Source organism: Daucus carota, chromosome 2, assembly GCF_001625215.2.
Source record: "Daucus carota subsp. sativus chromosome 2, DH1 v3.0, whole genome shotgun sequence".
NCBI lineage: Eukaryota > Viridiplantae > Streptophyta > Magnoliopsida > Apiales > Apiaceae > Daucus > Daucus carota.
Window position 1 is genome coordinate 50,976,200 of NC_030382.2, and position 17,047 is coordinate 50,993,246.

At 37.3% G+C, this 17,047-nt stretch overlaps 2 protein-coding genes across 3 annotated transcripts; both read left to right on the forward strand.

Annotated features, from left to right (window-relative positions):
• The first annotated feature begins 958 nt into the window (after nucleotides 1-958).
• LOC108207985 (ABC transporter G family member 29-like) lies at nucleotides 959-8,233 on the forward strand. Of its 2 annotated transcripts, none has more exons than XM_064088030.1 (22): nucleotides 959-1,685; nucleotides 1,924-2,133; nucleotides 2,241-2,325; nucleotides 2,455-2,614; nucleotides 2,699-2,775; nucleotides 2,870-2,923; nucleotides 3,028-3,118; nucleotides 3,216-3,517; nucleotides 3,606-4,204; nucleotides 4,348-4,505; nucleotides 4,682-4,791; nucleotides 4,915-5,068; nucleotides 5,154-5,288; nucleotides 5,372-5,550; nucleotides 5,636-5,965; nucleotides 6,046-6,336; nucleotides 6,445-6,528; nucleotides 6,633-6,766; nucleotides 6,861-7,088; nucleotides 7,184-7,355; nucleotides 7,444-7,698; nucleotides 7,801-8,233. In XM_064088030.1, exons 1-22 carry the CDS (start codon nucleotides 1,330-1,332, stop codon nucleotides 8,071-8,073), a joined length of 4,437 nt encoding a protein of 1,478 aa, XP_063944100.1. In that variant the 5' UTR covers nucleotides 959-1,329; the 3' UTR covers nucleotides 8,074-8,233. The 2 variants fall into 2 exon arrangements, with proteins under 2 accessions (XP_063944100.1, XP_063944101.1); XM_064088031.1 differs by having other exon boundaries at nucleotides 5,639-5,965.
• Nucleotides 8,234-11,355: 3,122 nt separating this feature from the next.
• Nucleotides 11,356-16,996, forward strand: LOC108209084 (NADP-dependent malic enzyme, chloroplastic-like). The gene is made up of 20 exons (XM_017379816.2): nucleotides 11,356-11,514; nucleotides 11,619-11,878; nucleotides 12,512-12,632; nucleotides 12,736-12,810; nucleotides 12,999-13,150; nucleotides 13,249-13,354; nucleotides 13,456-13,521; nucleotides 13,707-13,802; nucleotides 13,884-13,955; nucleotides 14,038-14,121; nucleotides 14,245-14,343; nucleotides 15,083-15,130; nucleotides 15,220-15,273; nucleotides 15,364-15,462; nucleotides 15,565-15,654; nucleotides 15,750-15,827; nucleotides 15,941-16,015; nucleotides 16,101-16,191; nucleotides 16,425-16,553; nucleotides 16,709-16,996. Exons 1-20 carry the CDS (start codon nucleotides 11,485-11,487, stop codon nucleotides 16,795-16,797), a joined length of 1,914 nt encoding a protein of 637 aa, XP_017235305.1. The 5' UTR covers nucleotides 11,356-11,484; the 3' UTR covers nucleotides 16,798-16,996.
• Nucleotides 16,997-17,047: the final 51 nt, after the last annotated feature.

The window sequence follows — 17,047 nt, forward strand, 5'->3', positions numbered from 1 at the left end:
TACAGCATTTGAACAAGCTGGCCTGCTTCTGTACTTTCCAAAACACTTACCACCTAAAACAGAAACTTTTGGAATCTTCTATGAAGTACGAGTCTGAGGTTCATCTGATTCACCTGTTTCGATAAAATCACAAGCAAGAACTTCACAATATTAAAATTCAACGAGTCAATCCGAGGAATAATTCAGTTCAACAACGGTAGGAATGAATTTACTGTACCTGTATCCGCATCAATATTGTGCACAAATGGCAATAACACACTTTACTCCAGTTCTGTAGGATAACGAAATATTATCTAGGCGAGTCTTATTACTAATTGCTTTGTCAAATTTCACAACAGCTCTCTGTTTTATTTATGTTCGGACAAGACATTGAAAGGAAAGAGTAGTGCAGCTTCCTAATTGAATCAGGATTAGTTTGCATATGAAAACACAATTTATATGCTTGTCGACATTGTTTAAAAATAATGGTAAATCCTGCTACTAGAAGCCATGCCAGAGACTCACAGTGGCCAGTTTTTGTACTGCAGTGTTCTTGATTTCTCTTGCTCCATCTAAGTAGCGAGTTTTATTTTATCTTGATGTTTTAGGATCAAGGTTATGAACTTGTAGGCAGTGAACCCTAGCCAAAGAATGAAGGAATCTTATGTTTACACTCACATCCCCCCGATTAAATAAGCATTTCGCCAATGCTGCCAAGGGGAAGATCATGAGGGCTCACAATTTTTTTTTAAAATTTATTGAGAATGCTGCCAAGGGGAAGGCTCACAATTTTTTTTTAAATTTATTGAGGGCTCACAATTTTTATATTTATTTATTTATTTATTTTTAATGTAGGAACCCGCTAGGCCCCGGAGGCATAATCACAAATTCTCCTCCCTTCGAGAGTCGAACCTGTGACCAAGGGGATACAAGTCCTCGTTTTTAACCAGCTGAACCAACCCTTGCGGGCCACAATTTTTATTTCATATGTCTTATTCTCATACAGGGACAAGGACCGAGTGTTTAATTTATCAATACAAGAAAGGTACTGGAAAAGATAAGTCCAGAAGGTTAAGCCAGCCTGCAGTACTCTTGTGGTTGTCCAGATTGCTCCCCAGCTGAAGGATCCTGTTCGACTCCTGCCACTACAAAATCAGCAAAAGAAAACAAAACAGGCTCTCCACAAATGTACACATAAATGATGCTTCTGCGGACAGCACATTACTCTACTTGAACCAGCACTACTTTGGTCAGTGGTTCCTCAAATATATTGGCAAAAATATCTGGAAAAACGCAAATAAGAGTAACATAAAATTCAGATTCAAATTGAAGTTAGTATTAGATCATTAGATGGGGGACCGGGAGACTTTTGCAGAAGGGACTGGGAATCTCAGCAGGATAATCAGTCGTAATATGGAAGATACGTTTGGAAGTTCCAGAAAATGGAATAGAGCAAACGACGATGAAGTTGCTCTAAGATTGGCTGTTCTGGAGAAACTGCCTACTCACAAAAGGGTAAGAAGAGCTATAGTTACCTCTGTTACTTATGGCAATGATGACAAAGATAATGGAAAGGTTGAACACAAAGAGATTGATGTCCGGAAGCTAAACAGGACTGATCGGAAAGAATTCATTGATAGGCTGTTTAAGATTCCCAAGGATGATAATGACAAATTCTTAAGAAATTTTAGGAGACGCATTGACAAGTAAGCCTTTGATGTATAATACAAAAAAATGTAAATGCATTTTAGACATATCTAGCATTCCACAAAAGTAAGTAGTCATTATATTTGCTCGTATAATTTATAAGTGTTGTTACAGAGCCAGGTTAATATTCAACTTCTCACGGATCATCAAAATTCTAAATCTTACACACGTAATCTATAACCAGTTTATTAATTGAGTTGTATGCGTACTTTATTTGCTTTGTTTTTCTGGTCTCAGGGTAGGGATCGAACTTCCCACAGTAGAGGTTAGGTTTGAGAATTTAACAGTGGATGCTCACTGCTTCATTGGAGATAGAACACTTCCGACCTTATCAAATGCTGCACTGAACGTAGCCGAAGCAGCTTTGAGCTGGTTTGGCTTTAAATCGGGCAAGAAAGCAAAACTTACAATCCTGAAAGATGCAACTGGGATAATTAAACCAGCAAGGTAGATAGCTATGTGAAAAATATAAGAAAATACTCTCGACATCCGGCAAGCTGCCAATTGCTCACAATTTTACGAAATTTACTGAAATTCTTGTTGTTGGTATACAGAATGGCCCTGCTATTAGGCCCACCTTCTTCCGGAAAGACAACCTTCTTGTTGGCTCTGGCCGGAAAACTGGACTCTAACTTAAAGGTTACTAAACATATAGTGTTTTTAAGTACTACTCAAAAACACCATTAGTTTATACACATTCTTGGCAAGTAAAATGTCAAAAAAATTCAATTTATTATTATCTAATTGATTATGAATGGGGAGCTGCAGGTTGAAGGAGAAATTACTTATAATGGACATACCCTTGAAGAGTTTGTGGCGCAGAAGACATCTGCATATATTAGCCAAAATGATGTTCATGTTGGACAAATGACTGTAAAAGAAACCCTGGATTTTTCTGCAAGGTGCCAGGGTGTTGGATCAAGATATGGTACATTAATCATTTTAGACATTTATCTGACATTCTGATGTTCATTATTTTTCGCTGAGTCTGATTTCCTAAAAAATATTGCAGAACTCTTAACCGAGCTTCTGAGGAAAGAAAAAGAGGCGGGAATCTGTCCTGATGCTGAGCTTGATCTTTTCATGAAGGTACGCAATTGCACGTACAGTAACAAATCAACAAGAAACACACATGGTGTAGTATTTTTTTAATCTTATCTGTTTTGCTCCTTGATGACTAAAGCAAACAGCAATTCAAGGCATTCAGAGCAGTTTAATCACTGATTACACTTTAAGGGTAAGCTGAAGACAAAACTTTCAGATCCTATGTCAATGTGCATATTATACTTTCCTGCAAATTTAAATTTTAAGAAATTTTATTTTTAATTTGAACAAATACAGTTATTAGGACTTGACATATGCGAAGACACTATAATTGGGGATGAAATGCTACGAGGAATATCAGGCGGCCAGAAAAAAAGAGTAACAACAGGTTAGATTATTTTTCTCAATGTTCTATTAAAAAAATGTCTGGCATTGTTTAGAGAATTATATCCACATTGGCGGAATATTGATGCAAGTGCTCACAGGAGAAATGATTGTTGGGCCGACCAAAACCCTTTTTATGGATGAAATATCAACTGGCTTGGACAGCTCTACAACATTTCAGATAGTCAAGTGCTTGCAGCAGATAGTCCATTTAACCGAGGCTACTGTGTTGATGTCCCTCCTTCAACCGGATCCTGAGACGTTCAATCTCTTTGATGATATCATTCTAATATCCGAGGGACAGATTGTTTACCAAGGCCCACGGGATCACATAGTCGAATTCTTCCATAAATGTGGATTCAAATGTCCAGAGCGTAAGGGTGTTGCTGACTTCTTACAAGAGGTAGGTAATGCAATTTTTATAGTATGCAGGTGAATCTTTCTACAAGACTCTATCTATTGCAGGTCTTTAACGTTATCAGTGCAAGCAGGTTACCTCAATGAAGGACCAAGAACAGTACTGGGAAGACAAAACTCAACCTTACAAATACATATCTGTTTCAGAATTCGCAAGTCAGTTCAAACGTTTTCATGTAGGCCTAAGGCTTGAGAACGATCTTTCTATCCCATACGACAAGTCAACAAGCCATGGCGCTGCTCTAGTTTTCAATAAATATCTGGATTCTAAAGTGGAGATACTGAAGGCCACTTATGATAAAGAATGGTTACTGATAAGGAGAAATTCCTTCTTTTATGTGTTCAAGATGGTCCAGATAATCATAATGGCAGTCATCACAGCAACTGTGTTTTTGAGTAAAAAAATGAAAGCTGATAATGAAGCCGATGGGGCAGTTTATATTGGTTCAATTTCATTTGCGGTGCTAATTAATATCTTCAATGGTTTCGCTGAACTTTCTCTCACCATTCAGCGACTTCCTGTATTTTACAAGCAAAGAGACCTTCTCTTCCACCCACCATGGGCTTTCACACTTCCAATATTTCTTCTCTCGTTACCAATATCTGTGTTGGAATCCACAGCTTATACAGGCGTAACTTATTATGCTATTGGATATGCGCCAGAAGCTAGTAGGTAATTCTCACTTCCACAGCTAGTTCACATTTAACTTGACCTTGGTTAGTTTTATCTCTTTCCATGGGACAGCTAGAATTATTAGTACTATCAAGATCTTAATCCATGTATATAAGAACTTTTGTACCATATCTGAATTTCAGGTTTTTCACACAGCTGCTGCTGATATTTCTGATACAGCAAATGGCTAATAGCCTTTTTAGATTAATCTGTGGAGTATGCAGAACCAAATTTGTGTCAAATACTGGTGGAGGACTCACTCTTCTCGTTTTAATTCTTTTTGGGTTTATTCTTCCAAAAGGTCAGCAAAAGCAATTATTCACTGCTATAGAACTCCTGAGATATGTCATATAGAAGGGAAAAATATTCATTTACAACATATAGAAGTGTATGAACAAGATAGTCCCAAAATCTGAGTGTGAGACGGTTATGCATATCAATAACTCGACTAACCAATAATTACATTAATTGTGACAGATGATGTCCCAAGTTGGTTAGAGTGGGCTTACTGGATTTCACCAATACCTTACACTACAAGTTCCCTAGCTGTAAATGAGATGCTTGCTCCAAGGTGGATGAACAAGCTGGTATGGAATTCAGACGATCCTTCCTATTTTTTTTGTCAGGCTTTATCGACTTGAACAATATTGTGAATATTACAATTGTTACATTTAGTGAGTGCAGTTGTCTGAGCATATGATTAAACACAGGCTTCTGACAACAATACCAGCTTAGGCGTTGCAGTCTTAAAGAGCTTTAACTTCTCTATCGACCCAAATTGGGTTTGGATATGCGCAGCTGCTCTGTTTGGCTTTATAATTCTCTTTAACATTCTCTTCACGTTCGCTCTTACATACCTGAGTTGTAAGTTCTTCTCTTTTCTCTAAGATTGGATTGATAAACTCTTCATGTAGCCTATATATCCTTTACCATTCTCTTAATGCATCAGCACCAGAAACTAGACAAGCAACAACATCTAGAGAAACAGAAAATGCAATAACAAAAAGCCCCGGAAGCAGAAGTGCAAGGATAGAGTCAGACTCGCTCAGAGGATTCGAATTCACTTCTGATGGAGGCACTCCAAGTAAGGATATGAAGTAACTTCAGTCAGACCTAAATAAGTAATATAAATTCTATCATTCACTGGATTGAGTTTTGTACTTTCAGAAGAAATGGCAAACCAACAAAAAAGTAATCAATCAAACTACAACAAACCTGACATGACTGATTATGCAAGCCTCGCGACTGCAGCAGCTGGAATTGGTCCTAAGAGAGGAATGGTTCTTCCATTCACCCCACTTGCCATGTCATTTGATGCCGTAAATTACTTTGTGGATGTGCCTCCGGTTGAACTCTCACTCTATGAATAAATTCTATATGATAATATACTCAGGCAATTCCTTCATAATATATATCTTTTATTATGGACAGCAGATGAAGGAACAAGTGGATCATGACAAGCTCCAGTTACTTTCACAAGTAACTGGTGCATTTAAGCCTGGAATTCTGACTGCACTGATGGGAGTAAGTGGTGCTGGAAAGACCACACTGATGGATGTTTTATCAGGGAGAAAAACTGGAGGTCACATAGAAGGTGACATCAGAATTTCAGGTTATCCAAAGAAACAAGAAACATTTGCTCGAGTAACCGGATACTGTGAGCAGAATGATATCCACTCACCTCAAGTCACTGTTCGTGAATCATTAATTTACTCAGCATTCCTTCGTCTCTCCAGAGACATACACACAGAGGACAAGATGGTAATAATATATTAATTGTGTCAAAATTCTAAGCATGATTGAGATAATTTGAAGTAATTACAGTTCTTTTTCGTCCAAAGACATTTGTAGATGAAGTAATCAGTCTGGTTGAACTAGACAATCTTAAGGATTCGATCGTGGGTCTTCCGGGAGTCAGTGGTTTGTCAACAGAACAAAGAAAGAGACTGACAATAGCTGTTGAGCTTGTCGCGAATCCCTCAATCATATTTATGGATGAACCAACTTCAGGTCTTGATGCTAGAGCTGCAGCAATCGTTATGCGAACTGTCAGAAACACGGTGGACACAGGGCGAACTGTTGTTTGCACAATACATCAGCCTAGCATTGATATATTTGAAGCATTTGACGAGGTAATGCACAAGCCTCTCCCTCCCTCCCTCTCTCTCTCTCTCACACACACACACACACACACGCATCTCTCTCTACCCTAATAATAATGTACTCTTTTGTGGTATCAGTTGCTACTCCTAAAATGCGGGGGACAAGTTATTTACTCAGGACCTTTGGGACGGAATTCTCATATTCTAGTCGAATATTTTGAGGTATTTTTACCTTCACCAGAGTTGTGGTATTTTGAGGATTTATATAGAAACAGAGGATCCCGATTTTCAGAGAAAGAATGTACTAATTCCACAATTTATTGCAGGAGATCGACGGGGTCCCAAAAATCAAAGAAAAATACAACCCTGCCACATGGATGCTTGAAGTCAGCTCAGTTAGTGCAGAGTTTCGACTTGGAATGGACTTTGCCGAGCACTACCAGTCATCAAAGTTATATCAGTAAGGCCAACTTACAAGTCACTCATAACTATAAATTTTATTGTTATAAAGAAATATGTTGAAACTTGGGACTAACAATGTTGGTTACAAGCAGAAGAAACAAGGTATTAGTGAAGGAGCTGAGCACACCTAGTCCAGGGCAGGAGGACCTATATTTTCCTACAAAATATTCGCGGTCCACATGGGAGCAGTTCACCTCTTGCTTATGGAAACAAAGGCTTAGTTATTGGCGAACCCCTGATTATAACCTTGTCAGATTCTTTTTCACCGGGACAGTTGCAATAATTCTGGGGGCAGTTTTCTGGAAAATTGGCGCTCAGCGGTCTGTATTAATCACCCGCCTGCTTAATCCTTGTTGTTTTACAGTACTCTTACAAACTACAAGATCTTTTGCTAATTCCTCTGTTATTGGTTCAGGGAAAGAAGCAATGAGCTATACACTATCATTGGAGCCATGGTGAATTCTGTGATGTTTATTGGGATTAACAACTGCATGACGGTACAGCCACTAATAGACGTTGAGAGAACAGTTTTTTATCGCGAAAGATCTGCAGGAATGTACTCTGCATTACCATATGCCATGGCACAGGTTAGCACACATATATTCATCCACGTGATTTGAAATCATTCAGATTTTTATCATTCAATTAACAGTTTAACACTGCCTTGGTCATTAGGTATTTGTTGAGATACCATACACGCTATTCCAAACAATAGTTTACTCCATAATCGCGTACTCCATGCTGGGATTCGAATGGACAGCCTCTAAGTTCTTGTTGTTCATCTTTATCCACTTCTTCACATTTCTTTACTTCACTTACTACGGGATGATGACTGTATCCTTGACACCTAATCACCAAATAGCAGCAATACTATCCGGGGCCTTCGTCGGACTCTTTAACTTATTCTCCGGTTTCTACATTCCCAAACCAGTAAGCTCTTAGACATCTGTTAATAGTTATATGCATTATAACCTTATAGCTTTATCTTGCTGACTAACAAATTTACATTTCTTCCAAAATTGAAAACGCCAGCGAATTCCAGTATATTGGATGTGGTACTATTACATATGCCCAATGGCATGGACTGTGTACGGATTGATCGTGTCACAATTTGGCGACGTGGAAGACACTATCGAGGTTCCAGGTGTGACGCCCGACCCATCGATCAAGGCCTATATGGAAGTGCAGTTCGGATATGATCCTGATTTCATGGTGCCAGTGGGTACAATAATAGTTGGGTTCACAGTGTTTTTTGCATTCATGTATGCTCTGTGCTTGAGAACTCTCAACTTTCAGACAAGGTAGAATCAGATAGTAATATGTTACCGAATTTTATATGAATAGATATATAAAACCAGCCATTCCATGTACTATATGGCCATGCAGCACTTTGTAAAGATTGATTCAGTTTTACCATTGTAAATACACAAGTTTTCAATATGTCCAGTTCCATTATTTTAATGAACTTGATGTCTTAGAGGGGTGTATTCGATTGGGATTTTAATGGATTGTTTTTGGTCTATGGATTTTAATGGATTGTGTCTGATTTTGATTTTGTGCGGATTCTTGATAAAATGTCGCAGAGTTGATAGGATTTAAGTACAATGCTTCAAAATCCCATTGATTTTGATGGGATTTCAAAAAACTTAAAATACACTGAAGAATGCCACAAAATCCATCATTTTATGAAATGCAAAAAAATCCATCAGCATTTGAATACCATCAGATTTTAATGGATTTTAAACAATCCCAATTGAATACCATCGGATTTTAAAGCATAATTTAAAATCCCAATTGAATACCACCAGATTTTGTAGCATAATTTGAAATCCCAATTGAATACCTCAAGATTTTAATGGATTTCAAACAATCCCAATCGAATACCCTCGAATTTCATAAATGCAAAAAAATGCTTTAAAATCTCAATCCAATACACCCCTCTTAGTCCACAGCTTAGTAATCTTATGTTGTGTTTGTTTGGGGAGAATGGAATAGAATGGAATGCAATGAGTAAAAATACATGAAAATAATAGAGATAGGAAGAAAATTTTGAAAAAAATCGAGGAAGTGCAAAATTGATATGATGAGATTTGAGAAGAAATTAAGGATGAGAGAAAATAGAACATTTCATCTCAAATTGAAGGTGTGAAATCTAGCACATGATCTGAGGAATGGAATGAAAGAATGAATGAAATTTTTGAAAATTATCTATAAAATAGTTCATTTTTAATTCCATTCCATCCGGAATCATTCACCCCAATCAAACACTAACATTAAAGTCTTACACTAGGCAAAATAGAAAAAGAAGTCTTAGATCCAAATGGTTAGTCATAAACGTGGGACGCCAGTTCGATGAGTTGCCAACTATTTTGACTATTACCATCCGTCCATCCGTCAAGACCTTTCAAACCAGCTGATACAGCTTGATGGTTACAGTATATTTATATAGGCAAGTGCTTAAATACAAACTCCTTAGGCCCAATTTGTTTCGGTCTGAATGACTGCTTAATGGACAAAACTGACCGATCCAGGCGGTTCAGTTCATTTGATAACCTTTTATGGCAGAGCTGAGCGGATCATGAACAGCTGAGCGATTCCTTTTTAAAATCCTGAATTATCAGTTCAGCTCTTGCGCAAAGACAACTACTTTTGCAGCAATGTATACTAGTGTGGTTTTTTCTAAAAAATTATATGGATTAGCTATTTTATATATTTGCATGACATTATTAAATTTATTCTTTCACTATTTATTAATTTATTTTTATTCGATAAAGTCTTCTTATAATATTTTCTTTCTTAAAATTCATATAATAATTATCATATCTATCTAATAGCATAATATTGTAATAATAATAGTTGAACGATATTCATAAATGAGTTCACAAATTTATCTGGTTAAAGAGCAAAAATAATAAAAAAATTATCATTCAGACACTACAAAAAAATGCCAAACAATATTTATTATTCATCATTCAGATATTTTATTGATTCATATGATTCAGATATATTATTCAATCAGATGTAATTCATTCAGATTTGCCAAATGACCCCTTAGTGTACAAGCGTACAAACAATCACTAAATGACTTGAACACAATCACTAAATGATTGAACATAATCACTAAATCTACCAGGAGGGTCTGATGGAGAGATAAGGGGAGGAGAGCACTTACGGGGCGGCATAGCCGAGTGGTGGTGCAGCGCGGCCGGCGACAGCCGCGACGCCGGCGCAAGGGCAGTGCTAGAAACACGATCGAGGGAGATGAGAAAAGCAGTGGTGAATGTGTGTGTTTGTGTGTGTATAGCACTAATCAGTGAGGGAACAACCAGAGAGAGAGAGCCGCTAGCAGTGGTTGGTGGTGGTGGGTGGTGATAGGTGGTGGGTGGTGGTGAGAGAGAGAGAGGCGCTGGGCAGTGGTGGTTGGTGGTGGATGGTGGAGAGAGAGAGAGTGGCGCTGGGCAGTCGTGGTGGTGGTGGGTGGGGTGGTCGTGGTGGTGGTGATTGGAGGTGATTGTGGTGACGGTGGTGATGAATGTATGTATGTATTTGTTAAATTAAAATATGCTAATCATTAAATATTATTGTTATAATCACTAGTTTGTACGTTTGTACAGTAAGGAGTTTGTACTGGAGTAAGACCCTATTTATATAAACGATTAGCTATTACAGTAACAATGTTATATCTTTATTTAATTTTTTTTTGGGAGCAAATGTTATATCTTTATTTAAATTTTGATCACACAATAAAAGTTTAGTAAAACTGGATCTGAGTAATTGAGTTTAGTTTTTTCACATGGATTTAACAAGTAGGAGATACTTAACAAAATATTTAAATGAGAAGATATTTTCCACCATTCTCCTGTTTAGAATTTTTTTTTTTTTTGGTTTATTTGCCCAAAGAATTGGATATTAGTGGGTGTCTAGTTGGAAATTTGAGACCCGTTTTTTGATTTATAGGTCATAATCATTTACTGGTATCGTAAACATGAATTAACGAAGACATAAAAATTCTAATTTTTTTAATAACTTAATTTTGATTTTAGAATTTGATTTTATATAAATATATAAGTTTATTTTAAAGGATAATTTATAATATTACTATAATATCATTTAATAATTTTATGCATAATAAGTTATAAATATTCAAATAAATAAATTAATAATTATCTTTTATTTATGAATATTGTTTTAATTCAACCAAAAAGTTGAAGAGAGAGTATTAGTATCGGTGAAGGAGGTGATGAATTTCCTAAAAAGACTGCACAGTCCAACCCTATGGATAGTAATTTGGGCCCAATATTGCCTTCTAGTCTAGACAACAAAACACCACCAAACTGTAGAGTCTCTAAATTTCTAACCAACAAATCCGTGGTCGTGCCGTCGTCCACGTGGCACTTCCTCCTGTAGTCATAAAACATGTACTATTACCAAGACCACCGATCTTAATGTGCGGCTTATTACACCCTAACACACCCCCACTTATTTCACATTCTCAGCTTTCCGCGTCCTGTCAGATGTAATAAACCCTCCACGTCATCATCGTGAATTTCCACGTCAGCTCCTTGTACCATAAATTTCATTTTAAATCTTCCCCACTTTTCATCTCAGCCGTCCATCACAAATATATACACACATATTCTTTCTATACATACACACAACCTTGCTTCTCTCTTCTCAAAAAATAATTCGTATCTACACACCTCCGGTTCTCACATTATGATCTCTTCAATCGGAACTCATTTTCTGGTGATCACTTCTTTCGTTTAAATTGAATAGAACATTAATAATTTATTATACTATTATTATTTTTTAGATATTAATTTATGTTTTTTTTTTTTGTGTTTGTGCAGAACAACTCGCTATGTGGATTTTCCGGTAGGTTAAGGCAGTCGCAATGGAGGCCTTCAGTTGTGGTGTCGGCGGCGGCGAGTTCGAATGGCCGACCGGAAGAACGAAACGTCACCGTTTTAGCGGAGAGTAGTTTAAAAGAAATTAGAGACGCTGCTGCTGCTCCGGTGGTGGCCGTTTCTGGTGGCGTTGAAGACGTGTACGGCGAGGATAGCGCAACTGAAGATCAGTCCATCACTCCTTGGTCTGTCTCTGTTGCAAGGTATAATAACTATACAGAGTAATTTTTTTTCCGTGTTGGTGTGTGTGTGTGTTTTGGTGCTGTTTGTGTTTTAAGTCTCAATTTATTTGTATTTGTAGACATTGATGTTCCTTTCAGCTATTAGAGATAATTATATGCCGTCGCTTTTGTTTTCTTGAATTAAAAAAATAAATTGGAAGAGAAATGCTTTCTGATAAATTATAGCATCGATTTCCTTATATGTTTGTCCAATATTTCTGTATTTGAAATACGGAGACTTAGATTTACTAAAAGAAACGGATATGGATTTTTTTTCGGAATCTTTTAATGTCTGGATTCACGTGGATACTTGTTGATAATCATCTAGCATGGTTTGATTTTCTGTTACTGTGTTATATATTTGTTTTGATAAATGAGCTTTTCGACAAGTTGAACGTCTATAGTCGTTAGTCTTAGCAGATGACGGAGACTATTTTAATTCTTTTTGGGATTTGAATATTAAATTTCAAAAATACTTTGTGTGTTTTGAATATACCTTTCTTCAAAGAGATGGATCTACTATGTTGTCGCCCTTTGTAAGTGGCCAGGCATGTATTTATATTTCTGTTGTATACTAGATACTCAGCCAACAGGGTTTATGTCTATTTTCTGCAGTGGATACACGTTGTTGAGGGATCCTCATTTTAACAAAGGGCTTGCCTTTGCTGAGAAAGAGAGGGACGCACTTTACCTACGAGGTCTTCTTCCCCCGGTTACGGTCAGTCAAGATCTTCAGGTAATTCAATAATCGGAAGTGGGATATTGAGAACCTTATGAACCTTTAATTTACTCTTTATAATGTCGACAATTCATTCCTAGCTCATTCTCTTTATGTGCAGGTCAAGAAGCTGATGCACAATATACGCCAGTATCAAGTTCCTTTGCAGAGATACATGGCCATGATGGATCTTCAGGTAGATTGCAATATATTGAGAAACACTAAAGACATATTCTGAGTTTTTTATGCTGCCTGTACTAATTACTTAATTACCATTCTGGTTGGCTTAATGTAGAAGGAGTATACATGTTATATTAATGAAATTTGCTTGATTTGATTTCTTTACGTCAATGCACTTTCTGTTTGAAATGATCTTCTGTATAGGAAAGAAATGAAAGGCTGTTCTATAAACTTCTCATTGACAATGTTGAGGAGCTACTCCCAGTTGTATATACACCAACAGTTGGTGAAGCCTGTGAAAAGTATGGGAGTATCTTAAGGCGTCCACAGGGTCTTTTTATCAGTCTAAAGGAAAAGTATGCTTAAATGCATTGTTGCCATATAAGTTTAAGAATTTATTGCTGCAACATATTTGACGTGATGTGGAAAATAAATACTGATTGGCTCTTTGCAGGGGAAAAATTCTAGAGGTGCTGAAGAACTGGCCTGAGAAAAAGATTCAAGTCATTGTTGTCACAGACGGAGAACGAATTCTTGGGCTTGGGGACCTTGGCTGCCAGGTGTTGTGTTTTGAGTTCAAATTTTAAAGCTTGGGAGCCTGCTGCGGTTTTTCTATATCTTTGCATCTAAGTTGATACATGTAGTCTATATATGCTGTCAGGGGATGGGGATACCTGTAGGAAAGCTGTCTTTGTATACAGCTCTTGGTGGAATTCGTCCTTCTGCCGTAAGTACTTCTGAGACCAGCAGCATTTTTATTTAAAGACAAATCATTTACAAATTAGAAGTAATTTTTTTCTTTGCCCGAGCCTGTCTTTTTCTTTAGAAACTGAGAATTTATAAATGTTACTGACATGGTGAAATTTTGTTGAAGAAACTTTAACATATGTGTCATGTGTTGATCATTTTTAGTGCTTGCCTGTAACCATCGACGTGGGGACAAACAATGAGAACTTATTAAATGATGAATTTTACATTGGATTGAGGCAAAGAAGGGCGCGCGGGCAGGTTGCAAATGTCCAATCATACTTAAATGTTAATTAGTTAGCCTTTTCTGATATTGAACTATATTTTGTTTCTTCTCTGCAGGAATACGCTGAACTTCTAAATGAGTTCATGTCGGCAGTGAAGCAGAAGTATGGGGAGAAAGTCCTCATTCAGGTGGAACGCAATTCTTTAGCTGCTTGTTCTATGTAATGATTCGGTTAGTAATAATGGCATGAATAATTTTCTTTGCTCGCAGTTTGAAGACTTTGCAAATCACAATGCCTTTGATCTTCTTGCCAAGTATGGCAGTACCCATCTTGTTTTTAATGATGATATACAGGTTTGACTGAGAATCTAAAACCCTCTAGTATTATTTAGCAGTCCCTTTCTTTCATCCTCTACATTTAAACATTTTGTATGCATTCTACTCTCTAATGTTGTTCCTGTTGGAATTAAATTTCAGGGGACAGCATCCGTGGTGCTTGCTGGGATTATGGCGGCCCTAAAGTTGGTTGGTGGTTCCTTGGCTGAGCAAAAATTTCTATTTCTTGGAGCAGGCGAGGTGTGATCTTAATGCCTTGATGAACACTTGCATAACTGTGATCTTTATTACTAAAGACAAGATCTATTAATTTCAAAGTAACACATATAACTACTGAAGCAATGAGCCATGAACATATTGTTAGAAAGCAATATTATGCTACTAGGTGTTAGGAAAAGGGCTTTTAATTTGGATTATATTATTTTTCAACATCCCCCTCGCTCGGAACACTTCAATAGATGAAGATAATGAGGTGTCGGAGGGATTTAAACTCGAGATCCTTGGTAACCCGAGCTGTGATATTAGGTCAAGTCCAATTTTTCCTACAATCTCAAGGTGTTGGGGAAAGGGCTTTATTTGGATCACATTATATCTTCAATGCATATGATTGTCCATATGTTTACGTGAACTTACTAGATTCCTCTGAAACTGCTTTGTCTTTGCCTTTCTGCTGAATTTGTGGCTCTTTTAAGTTGTAAACTTGTATTCCTTCTTGCCTTTCGTTTACCCAGCCTGTCCAGAATATTATGTTCTTTCTTTTTATGCCTTTCTATTTCTAAAATAGCCCTCTTCTGATCCTTTGGGGTTAATTGACCTATTCTAGTCTATGAAATTTATAAAGCAATCACTTTACAGTTAGTATTACTTTGAACAAGCTATCCACTAATATTGCTTGCATAAAATCAATGGAATTCACGTTCACATATATGTTGAAGTTCAAGCTCTTTTGGATGTCATATCCCTATCTTGGTTGCTACAGGCTGGCACTGGCATTGCAGAGCTCATAGCGCTTGAGATGTCAAAACAGGTCAGTATGTAATTTTCATTTGTCTATGTTTTATATCAAAGTCACTGCTCAACCAGACGCATGACATATGACCGTTTGTGACTATACAGACTGACATCCCATTAGAAGAGACCCGCAAAAATATCTGGCTGGTGGATTCAAAGGTACTGCAGTGTACTATGCTAGTCTTTCCAATGCATTATAAAGAGAATGTACATGCTTCCGTCTTATTACCTTATGTTTCTTCCTTGCAGGGGCTGATCGTCAGATCCCGCTTTAAAACACTTCAGCATTTTAAGAAGCCCTGGGCACATGAACATGAACCTGTTAGAGATATTGTGGATGCTGTCAAGGTCTGAAAATTTACACTTTTCTTCCACCCTCTCTGTGTTTGTTCGTGTCTGAGATGCAACTCAGTCTCATCCTTTTACAATTTTTTTGCCTTGTATCTTCAGGCTATCAGGCCAACAGTTTTGATTGGATCATCAGGAGTAGGTAGAACATTTACTAAAGATGTGGTTGAAGCAATGGCATCGTTCAATGAGGTATTTTTGACATGTAGTTCTGCCTGCTTAAATTGGTTCAATGAAGCATCCTCCAACAAGTAACTGACATAGAGGTAAATGATTGATGTATGCAGAAACCTGTCATCTTTGCTCTTTCCAATCCAACCTCACAATCAGAATGCACAGCTGAAGAAGCATATAAATGGAGTAAGGTACTGTTGTACAGAACCTATCCTTCATTATTGTGTAAATTTACTCCATTCCACCTAGACCTTACATGCTGCAATAGTTAGTTATCATGTCTGCCTTCTCTTTTGTCTTCTAGGGCCGTGCTATTTACGCCAGTGGGAGTCCATTTGATGCTGTTACGTATAATGGAAAGGTTTATGTCTCTGGCCAGGTCAGAAATCAAAATTTTACTCATTTGAAGACTAATCTTGTAACAAAGAATTACAGGAGACTGATATCCTATCTTTTTTGTTCAGGCAAACAATGCTTACATTTTCCCTGGATTGGGTCTGGGTTTGATTATATCCGGTGCAATTCGTGTCCATGATGACATGCTCTTGGCAGCCTGTATGTTCTCGGAACCACTTGAGTTGCATTTCTCTCTCAATACAAGTGTTCATTACAACTGAATCTTTAAGTGCAACTTATTGTTTACCTAGTTAATTAAATAGTTCAATTGAAGTTTAAATAGTAAATTACGATGCTAGCCAGAGTTATAAATAGAATGGCGGCATTAGTTATGTAACTTGTCATCTAAATTTTTTGTGCATTGAATGATATTCAAGTATTTGTTGGAACAGCGGAAGCTCTAGCAGCCGAGGTTACTCAAGAGAACTTGGACAAGGGACTCATCTTCCCGCCATTCACTAATATCAGAAAGATTTCTTCCCATATCGCAGCCAAGGTCGCAGCCAAGGCCTATGAACTCGGTAAGATGATTGTTCATCAGATTCACCTTTCTGATAATTATTCGCAAGGAAGCTCCATCCTGACAGATACTCTTCCCCGGTATCTTACTTATCGGAAAGAAAAGAGGCTTTTGTTCTTGGTGCATAAAATAACATGTGCCCTCTATAATTTGCAGGTTTGGCAACTCGTCTCCCTCAACCAAAGGATCTTGTCGCCTACGCAGAAAGTTGCATGTACAGCCCCAGCTATAGAACCTATAGGTGAAGCAGTAAAAGTAAATAGTCAGGTTGATAAGCTTGGAATGTTTCTTTAGATTATCTAAGATTATCTAGTCTTGATTGTTTAGAAGGGCGGGAAGAACAGAGGTTACAGAATATTTTAGTTTACATTATCTTAGACGGATAGTTTTATCTATATATGATTGACGCATATGCCTAATAGATCATAACGAATATTCCAGATTTGTGATAATTTAGTAGTAACAAAAGGAAAGTTTTTGATAACGTTACAAATA

Coding starts and splice junctions, on each gene's coding strand:
- LOC108207985 (XM_064088030.1), top strand. CDS start 1,330: ATGGGGGACCGGGAGACTTTTGCAGAAGGGACTGGGAATCTCAGCAGG. Junction 4,792..4,914: donor CAAGGTGGATGAACAAGCTG/GTATGGAATTCA, acceptor GATTAAACACAG/GCTTCTGACAACAATACCAG. Junction 5,966..6,045: donor TACACACAGAGGACAAGATG/GTAATAATATAT, acceptor TTTCGTCCAAAG/ACATTTGTAGATGAAGTAAT.
- LOC108209084 (XM_017379816.2), top strand. CDS start 11,485: ATGATCTCTTCAATCGGAACTCATTTTCTG. Junction 12,633..12,735: donor CGGTCAGTCAAGATCTTCAG/GTAATTCAATAA, acceptor CTTTATGTGCAG/GTCAAGAAGCTGATGCACAA. Junction 16,192..16,424: donor TGACATGCTCTTGGCAGCCT/GTATGTTCTCGG, acceptor TTGTTGGAACAG/CGGAAGCTCTAGCAGCCGAG.